We start from the raw sequence: 10,267 nt of genomic DNA, 5'->3' as shown, positions 1-10,267 counted from the left end.
TAGACGGGGTCAACATAATCTTCATGCTATATTTCACAAAAAATTGACTTTTTTTTAATAGGTTAGATAACAACCTTGTTCTTTTTATCAAAATACTAAAATCAAAACTGTGAATAATATATCTTCAAATTTTTCATTTACTTTGATGTAGAAAATTCAATAATTGCCAAGTCTATCAACCATTTGAATTGTCCGAATTTCACTGGGCCAGAATTAATATTTTCCGGAAGTAATTAATGGATGATGCGTACGCAGTCGTAATACTAGGCAGGAGAGTACTTTGTTTAGTAGTGTGATTTACAGTCAATATTTTCAAATATTCAAACTGCTTCATTAATTTGAGTAAAAAAAGTTCACATCACTTTCTTCAATTTGATACAGAATGTTTGTAAATCAGATGTGGATACTTAAAAATTCTAAAGAACTTTTGGACAATTTGAAATCGCAAGACTTTACAAAAATCAACAGCTTAAAAACTTACGACTTTTCAACTTTATACACAACAATTCCCCACGACAAATTAAAATCCAGGCTTTATGATATCATTGACAGCTGCTTCTTCAACAAAAATGGAACTCGTAAATTTACTTACCTCGTCATTGGTCATTTGAAAAATTATTTTGTTAAAACAGATTCTGATTGCACACATAAGTACACTGAAGTTGACATCAAGAAGATGCTTGAGTTTCTGATTGACAATATCTATGTGGTTTTTGGAGACCAAGTATTCCAACAATCTATTGGAATTCCCATGGGTACAAATTGCGCTCCGTTATTAGCAGACTTATTTTTATATTCATATGAAGCAGAATTTATCCAAAATCTTATGCGTGAAAAGAAGAAAACACTTGCTGTGGCCTTCAACTCGACATTTAGATGTATCGACGACGTATTGTCAATTAATAATGATAATTTCCATTCCTACGTCGATACGATATATCCTGGTGAGCTTGAGATAAAAGATACCACAGAGTCCGACACTTCTGCTTCATACTTGGATATTTTACTTGAAAAAGACACTAATGGTAATCTAACAACCAAGCTAAATAAACGTGATGACTTTAACTTTTCTATCGTCAACTTCCCTTACTTATGCAGCAATATACCTTCATCACCTGCATACGGAGTATATATGTCTCAGTTGATTCGATACGCAAGAGCATGCTCTACGTATGAACTCCTGCATACGGAGTATATATGTCTCAGTTGATTCGATACGCAAGAGCATGCTCTACGTATGAACAATATCTTAAACGAGGTAAATTATTGACTAGCAAGTTGATGAAACAAGAATATCAATTGAATTGCCGAGGGATTTTTTCCGTTATTTTTCCGTTATTTCCTGATCATGACAACGAGCACACGGCGGGTGTGACCGGTCGGCAGGGGATGCTCACTCCTCCATGGCACCTGATCCCACCTGATCCCACCTCTGATGTTTCGGAGGTCCGTGGTTGCTCTGCTCTTATTTTGTATATTGTTTAATGGACGTTGAGATTGAACACTGTTCGTCATCTCCATATCCTTCTCTTGTATTTGAATCAAAACTATTTCTGCACGCATTCATATAGCGTAGATTTAATTCATGTGTTCTCTCCCCCCCCCCCCCCACCACGGCTTCCGTTTTCAGGCCTCAGACAGTAAACTTATAATTATACGGGGTCGCGTGACCCCAACTAAAACATGTTTATTTAATACAAAGATAAATTTAGATGGTAATTACCTATTCTAATTTCTGATTAGAGTCCTGAATCTTTAAGGACTCTAAGCTATTTTCTATATCATTTTGGATGATAAGGGTTTTTTCATAAAAAAAAAAACATGATTCATAATTTATGCAAATCAATTTTTTTTATTTTATTTTAATTCTATCTTGGTTAATTGATTTTTCATTACTATTTTTGTTTGTGCCAAGCCAATGAAGTGCATTAACATAGTCCAAGATCATCTGGTAGACACACGAGATAAATTACAACACATGTTTTTCATTGCTTTATTTTATTAAAAGACGTGTATTTTGATCATTGATGAGAGAGTAAGGTTTATAAGATTCGCCTCTGGGAAACAAATGATGTGGCAGTGGGATTAGGTGTCTTTCAGGAAGTAAGCATACCCTGTCGACTGGTCACATCTTGCCATGATTTGGAATCAAAAAATCCTTACCCAACACGGTGTGTAAATAATGGCCTAACAATTAGATTAAATATATAAAGAATGTCAGTGACAGCATTCGACTAACTGATAAATTATACTTGCTGGAAAGGTCATTCTGACGACCAGAGAACTTGCGAAATAATAACTTTAATTTTTTAAATTAGATTGCTGATATTCTTGTTTCATCAACTTCTTTGTTCATATATTGTCGCGTTTAAAAAAGTGTTTGTATGTGGGGCATGGTTTATTGGTTTCGTTTATCAAATTAACCGTGAGACATAAACTTCATGTGCAGAGAAGAAAATTTATCGATACAGGGGTGTTGACGATAGAAAAATTAATCATCACGTTGATCAGAACGTTTTGTTGTCAGTTTTTCCTCCATACCCGGAATGTATTGGTTAATTTTTTTAAACCTATTAATTGCTCTGGATCTTCATATTACCGGTACTTTCTGTTAATTATTGACCACGTGATCTGCTCCTGTGTCACCTCATATAAATGCCTTAATCTAATAGTCTGTTAAAAGTATTAAGGATGGTAAAAATGATTGCAGTATTTATTTCATTTGCAGGTAGTTAACAGATGAATTTCTTCATCGGTATTTCAATTTTAAGCAGAATTGAAATATATGGAAATAACAAACAAGCTCAAAAGTCATTGTGACGTACATGTAGGCTATAATGGCTATTCAATCTAAGAAATGTATCCATTATTTTAATTTCATCTTCATCGGAACTCGCAAACCAACGGCATTGGTTTTTTAAAAAAAAATAGTTATTAGGTTTATGCATAGTAAGAAGCTATTGAATACTATTAAATTCCCTCCCATTGCTATATATTATATTTATGATTAAAGAATATCTGTTTTAATAATTGAATTCCATCGCTTGACAACAAAGAAGATGGGCGCATTAATTTGGCGAGTAATCTGCAGGAATCATTTGTACGAAACATTTATGGTTTAAATGTCCATGATTTGGTTGGCTGAACATAGCTGGTCAGATTTTTCAAGCACGTCCATGGGTTTTTTTCATTTAGTTTGAAAGACCGTGTGAAATTGTAACATTTATGTCCGTTTTTTTCGGAGGGGGGGGGGGGGTACTGTAAAATATTAATGTTTCACAAAAAGTAAACACCTAAAATATTTAATGCATAGATGCATGATACATGTACATTATGGAATAGAAGATTAGATTCTGAATTGATTTTGCTCGAGAACCAAACTGAACCAAAATTTATCTAACTCAAAATTTTCATACATAAGTACATAAAATGAAACTGACAAAATAAATGGTTGTTTGCATGAAAAAAAATTAACGCCCCATGCCAGACTCGAACCAAAAACTTTTCGATTCGATTCGATTCGAGTGCAGTGAACAGGTAATCCTACTTCCTGAGCTATCACCGCAACTTATATTCCGATAATTTGAAAAGAACATAGAAGCACTACATTCACACATATGGATTTTTGGGGGAAAGTTAATTTTTCGTGGTCTCTGGGTCTTAATTCTCTCCATTTTTTTTTTTAAAGTATTCGTTTCTTTGAATTTAAATACACACGAATAATATTTCAAAATCATGGAGAGAAGACCCAGAGATAGACAAATTTTTAAAAAACGTGTCTAAAAATGTACCTTTTTTTTTACCAAATGTCTTATCTGGCCAATTTTCAAGTTATTTTTTTGCTAGTCAGAGCTCAATTTCAGGAAAATATTCTCCTTTCCTGTTGCACAGGAACCCGATAAATTAAAAAAAAGTGTTAAAATTTCATGTGACATGTCGATAAAATTTTCACTTTTCAAGTACGCCCAGATTCCTGCCGAATGCCCATCAAAAGCGCCCACGTTCTTTGAAAATAACTTAATAACTTAGAGATAACTATTATGCTTTAAATTAGACATGGACAATGGTCAGCAGACTGTATATATCGCATGGTGTGAGAAGCACTCAGGTGTGAATACTTTTTATTTTGAGACTTTAAAATAAGGTACATGGGTCTTAGTGCGACACGAAATTAACGATCTATTTTTAGCACGTTATCTTTGTTACCTCACTCGGGAGAGGGTTTGTCCTACAATTAGAAAAATAGAGGATAATGGCTGCTAGCAGCGGTAAATATACCATTTTAAACTCTAAAAATTACTGACAAACGATGATACCTTAATATTTTTTTTTTGCCGACTTAAAAAGATTGATGAAAAATTATATTTATTTATGCAAAACGTTCATGCAAATAAAACGAAAGTAGATTTCAAAATAGATGTCAAGATGGCAGTAAAAGTAATATTTTTATATATATCTTCAAGTTCCCTTTATATTAAAGAAAAAAGCTTTTATATGATTTTAAAATGTTGTAACTTTTTGCCATCATTATTAACTAAGAGAGTTGTTAAAAAGTTCGTTCCATGATGAAGTATTTCGTAAAATTTCATCAAAGTAGTGTTAAACTGAAGAGCATTGTTCCCAGTCCGTCAAAATCACAATAGTATGCTTCAGTTTCAAGGCAATTCATTTTAGCACGAAATTACAGGACTATTTCCGCACGAAAACACCAATATGATATACGCGCTAGTCAATTTCTGTAAAATGTTGAATTATTTACCTTTATTCCTTCAATCCTAAACCGAGGCCCCGTGTCACAGCAGGTGTGGCACGATAAAGATCCCTCCCTGCTCAAAGGCCGTAAGTGCGGAGCATAGGCCTAAATTTACAGCCCTTCACCGGCAATGGTGACGTCTCCATATCAGTGAAATATTCTGGAGAAGGACGTTAAACAGTATACAATCAGTCAATCAATTCAATCAGAATGTTTTTAACAAAATAATTTTGCAAAAAAAAAAATATATATATATATGACAAGGTAAGTAAATTTGCGAGTTCCATTTATCCATGATGAATTAGTACAAGCTTTTTGATAATATTGGCAACTGCTTTTTAAAAAACAATGGAATCTTAAACTATTTACTTTGTCACAAGTTCTTACCTTCTTAAGTTTGAATAATATCAAAACATATTCCATTTAAAAAAACATATGAACACATTGGAGGATTGTGTTTTAATGTTTGATACCTAGGCATTATATGATGATTTTTGCAATTAGAATGTTTGAAAGCATTAGTCTGTGTGTTTCTTTATGAAAGAAGGTGTGGACATTGTTGTGAATAAGAATATTGCCTTTATTAAGTAACAACCTACCTTACTTATGCAGCAATATACCTTCAACATCTGCATACGGAGTTTATATATCTAGTTGATGCGATACGCAGGACCATGCGTATGAAAAAATTTTTGTTTGAGAACTGTGCAACAATATATTAACGAAGTGGTGTATATCAGATGTGGATACCTAAAAATTACTTTTAAAAAAGAATCATAATCCATTTGAAATCACAAGATTTTGACAAAATCAACAACTTAAAAACTTTTCAACTTTATACACAACCATTCCCCCGATAAATTAAAGTCCAGGCTTTTCGATATAAGTGACAGCTGCTTTAAGTGCTTTTTCAATAAAAATTGAACTCGTTAATTTACTTACCTTCTTATTGGTCGGTCATTTGCAAAATTATTTTGTTAAAATTCATTTTGATTGTACACACAAGTACTCTGAAGTTGACATCAAAAAGATGCTTGAGTTCCTGATTGACAGAATCTACCGTATAAGTAGAATTTTTAGCGAGGATTTAATTTTGGCATTATTAGCGAAGGTGCTGACATCGCTAAAATTGAATATCGCTAAAAATTAATTGCGTATTATTTGTAATAGCTTCTTTAGTTAGCATGTTAAAATCGCTAAAAGTACTTCTCGCTAAAAATAAAATACCAGATTTTAGTTGAAAACGCTTAATTTGCGTCTCGCTAAAATTTCCACTTATACGGTATGTTGTTTTTGGAGACCATGTTTTCCAACAATCAAAGGGAATTCCCATGAGTACCGATTGTGCCCCTTTATTAGCAGACTTATTTTGATATTCATATGAAGCTAAATTTGTCCAAAATCTTATGCGTGAAAAGAAGAAATTAAAACACTTGCTGTGGCCTTCAACTCGACATTTAGATGTATCGACGACGTATTGTCAATTACATATGTAACATGTGTAACAATGGTAATTTTCATTCTTATGTCGATAAGATATATTCTGGAGAGCTTAAGATAAAAGATACCACAGTGTCTGATAAATCTGTTTCATATTTGGATATTTTACTTGAAAAGGAATTTAATGGTAATTTAACAACCAAGCTCTGTGATAAACGTGATGACATTAACTTTTCTATCGTCAACTTCCCTTACTTATGAAGCAATATACCTTTATCACCTGCATAGGGAGTTAATATATCTCAGTTGATTCGATACGCAAGAGCCTGCTCTACGTATGAACAATTCAAAAAGCGAGGAAATTTTTAACAAACACGTTGAAGAAACTAGAATACCTTCAGTCTCGTTCAAAGTAATCATTTTGTAAGATCTATGGTCGATACAATGACCTTGTCAACAAATACAATTTATCATTGAGTCAAATGCTGACTGACGATTTCCAAACTATCGTTAGTCCATTTTTAAACACTGAATTGAAGACGGATTTTCCCGTTATTTCTTGATCATGACAAGGAGCACACGGCGAGTGTGACAGGTCAGCAGGGAATGCTCACTCCTCTATGACATGGCACCTGATCCCACCTCTAATTTTTTGGATGTCCGTTTTTGCTCTGGTCTTTTTTGTATTGTTTCATGGACATTTGATCTTGAATACTGCTCGTTATCTCCACATGTTTCATTTTGCAGGATACGGCACTGAAAGTTTAACAGAATCTTTAGCGACAACATCAATAACACCACAATTTGTGTCCTGTAAATCACATCAAATTACCACGATCAAATACAACTTGGAAGGAACACAAAATAATAAAGATGTCGGCGAGACAAGTCTCAATAGTAAATTACTTGTTCATATCTTATCACACCAGGAGTGTCTCAAGTCAGTAAATGGAAAGCTTAAAGATAATCTAAAAATGTCAATACACAAGATTCCTGGTGACTTCAGCGCCTTAAAGGTGACTATGGAACACGGTGTGAAGGAAAACTTGAAATTAGAAGAAATGTATAATGTCATAGATGAGTTTTGCAGGGAACATTTAAAAATAATTAAACACGACATTGATGAAGAAAACTTTTCTTTTGGAGATTTAAAGCTTGGTAAATTTCTTCAAGGAATGGAAGACCCTCATTGCGTTTCAATTTTCTTTGACAAAAAATTGTTCCTGGCTGGACATGAAGCTGATATTGTGGTTTTTGAGAGGGACATATTATCCTCTATTCTGAAAGATCAAGTCGTTCGAGATTCATTCAGCATTGAACAAGAACAAGTTACATACCTGAAAGTCATGCATTATCGTGAAGAAATATCGAAGGAATTTTCTGTTGACGTAGTCTTTGAAGAGGAAGGGGAATCAGGCATTGTGGCATTACATGGGCTTAGAGAAGATGTCGTAAATGTGCAGAGAAACATCAGTCGTTGTCTACAGAATTATCATAAGCGCTTCTGGGCCAGACCATTAAAAAGAAATGAGCAATGCCTTGTACAAGAAAAAGAAGTTAAACGACACCTTAAACAGGTTTTCAAGAAACATAAATGTCCATATTTTATCCCCGATGATTGCTTAAGCTTGTATGTTACAAGCAAAATAAGTGACATGGACATCCTGAAAGAAAAGTTGGAGAATGAATTGTTTGTTGAGATGAACCAGAGTCTAAGTAAAGTAGAAAAGGTCCTTTTCGAATCAGAGCAATGGGTGGAGCATTATAACATTCTGCGTACTAATACAAAAAAGCAGGTGATTATAACAGTCGAGGGAGATGCACTTCTTGTTACTTGTTTACCACAGGTACAAATTCAAGTACAAAGCTGTTTGGAGGGCTTTTTAGGAGAAAGGATAAAATCTGAAATGATGGAATGGGGGTGCTCTGTGGAGGCAAAGGAAATGGCTCAGTATGTAAAACGAGAAAAGGTTTTTCAAATCATGAACACAATGGAAGATTCTATTAAAGAAATATCTATGGAGGATGATGGTATTCGTTTAAAAGGCACCAAAATCGGTATAGAAAAATGTAAACAAGAGCTTAAAACGTTTATAAGCAATGTCAAATATAAAAGAGGGGCATTTGCTGTAGCTTCTCAGGAAGTTGTTAACCACTTTTTAACGCCAGGAGGGAAAGGACAACTTCAGGAAATAAGGAGAGAGACTCGTAGTGTTATTCACTTGACAAATTTCTGTAAAATCAAGGTGGAACAAGGAAATATAGCAGAAGATGACGTTAGAATTTTTGACAAGTCCAGTTTTTAAACATTTTGATACATGCAAAAGAGTAAAACAAAATTAATGTTAAACAAAGAGATTTTCAAGTAAATCAATTATTGTGTAATTTTGACATATAATCCACAGATGTACTAGTATTTAATCTGTGTATTATTACCCTTTTAGGTAGACGTCATTGTAAACTCTGTTAATATAGATACTTCGTCTACAGTAGCACAGTCTACTGTTGCAAAAGCTATATTCGAGAAAGGAGGAGATGAGATTCAAAACAGGCTTGTCCAGAAGACGAGTGGAAGAATGCAATATGGAGACGTCGTGGAAACAGAGGCAGGAGGACGTCTACTCTGTAAAGTTGTGTATCATGCATGTCTGCCAGCATCTACAGATCAATCCCAAAAGGTAAAATTGTGATCGAAATTTCTCTTTGTTATTTTATGATGGCACTTATGAAAAAAAAATAGATCTATTCATATAGAATAATTCAATGTGTATTCCTAATGAATGTCAAGAATGAGGAATTTTGTTTGTATTAATAAGGAGGTTAAGGACATTGCTATGGAATGTTTGAAGAGAGCCGGAGGAGATCGTCACACCTCTATATCATTTCCGGCTCTTGGGACTGGGACCTATGGCTACCCTCCAGATAGTGCTGCCAAAGGCCTGCTTGATGCTATCGTAGAATATACTAGAAATACGCCCTCGCTGCTGGAGAAAGTTACAATTGTTTTATTTGCAGAATCAAAAAAATCTGTCAAAGAGGTACTAAGTAGATATATTTCCTGGATAAGATTTTTTTTATTTTAATGAAAAATGGACAAAATATCCAAAACAATATCATTCTTAACATTTTGTCTCGAAACTTTAAAATCAATAAAATCGTGGATGAATAGGGAAAAATCTTCTGATCGAAATAATTGAAATTTAATCTTTTTGTGAACTTTTTTAATATTAAAAAAATCCATAACTATTTTTTTAAAGCATAATGTTTGAAAGTTGAAATTACCATATTTCTAATTAAAATATCAACATCATAGTACTTATTAATAGAAACACGTAATATTCAAAAAATACATATATTTATGTTTCTTTAGGGGAATAGAAAAATGAACAGACATGAACATTTATGATTGATTTAGGCTTTTCAACAAGAATATCAAAGACGATGTCTGGTGGAGTCTGGATCTACCATTTTGACATTGGAGCGGGGATATATTGCATCTGGAAAATTTACAGTTGTCTCGGAGTCGGAGCCGAACCTCCAAGAAGCAAAGAGACGCATTGATGAGCTGATTGCGACGATTCTAAGAAATCCACAAATCTAATATCGAGTTTCTTTCATCAATTTAGTGATAATTTTGGCATGAACTCATTCTATTTTTCAGAAAGGGGCAAAATCATTTTCTTTTTTGATCCTTAATTAATTGTGGGTTTTTCAAGCATCTTGCTAAAATCATAAAAGAGAACAAGATTTAAACAATTAATAGTACACTTTCTCCGACTGTTTAAGATTTTTTAAAATCATACTTTTTAAGTACTGCGAAATCACTAATTTTCCTGGGTGTTTAATTTTCGTTGTTTTCGAGGTATGAATAGACCACGAATTCATGTCCGCCACGAAATGTAAATTTTCATATGCAAAATTATTAAAAGTTCTTCATCCGCTAAATCAAATCCCCATTAAACCAACATTTTTTCCTCAAACCAAGAAAACTTGACCCCACGAAAATATGTGATAGTACAGTATCTGAATATTTGACTAACATGGAAAATGTCAATTTAATTTATTGCTATTTAT

At 33.5% G+C, this 10,267-nt stretch overlaps 1 protein-coding gene across 1 annotated transcript; it reads left to right on the top strand.

Annotated features, from left to right (window-relative positions):
* The first annotated feature begins 4,194 nt into the window (after positions 1–4,194).
* LOC134261093 (uncharacterized) lies at positions 4,195–9,917 on the top strand. Its single transcript, XM_062743566.1, has 5 exons — positions 4,195–4,268; positions 6,941–8,469; positions 8,638–8,871; positions 9,010–9,231; positions 9,609–9,917. The coding sequence occupies exons 1-5, from the start codon at positions 4,253–4,255 to the stop codon at positions 9,792–9,794; spliced, it is 2,187 nt and encodes a 728-aa protein (XP_062599550.1). The 5' UTR covers positions 4,195–4,252; the 3' UTR covers positions 9,795–9,917.
* Positions 9,918–10,267: the final 350 nt, after the last annotated feature.

The sequence above is a fragment of the Saccostrea cucullata genome, unplaced genomic scaffold (genome assembly GCF_032062105.1).
Source record: "Saccostrea cucullata isolate Sc308-1 unplaced genomic scaffold, CSIRO_AGI_Scuc_v1 ctg1875, whole genome shotgun sequence".
In the NCBI taxonomy this organism is placed as follows: domain Eukaryota; kingdom Metazoa; phylum Mollusca; class Bivalvia; order Ostreida; family Ostreidae; genus Saccostrea; species Saccostrea cuccullata.
Note: the sequence above shows the minus strand (reverse complement) of the source record. Positions and strands in the feature narration are given on the sequence as shown.

What these genes read in the sequence shown, in the direction of transcription:
- LOC134261093 (XM_062743566.1), top strand. An exon ending in CTACAGATCAATCCCAAAAG is followed by an intron (nt 8,872 to 9,009) that starts GTAAAATTGTGA and finishes TGTATTAATAAG; the next exon opens with GAGGTTAAGGACATTGCTAT. An exon ending in CAAAAAAATCTGTCAAAGAG is followed by an intron (nt 9,232 to 9,608) that starts GTACTAAGTAGA and finishes TGATTGATTTAG; the next exon opens with GCTTTTCAACAAGAATATCA.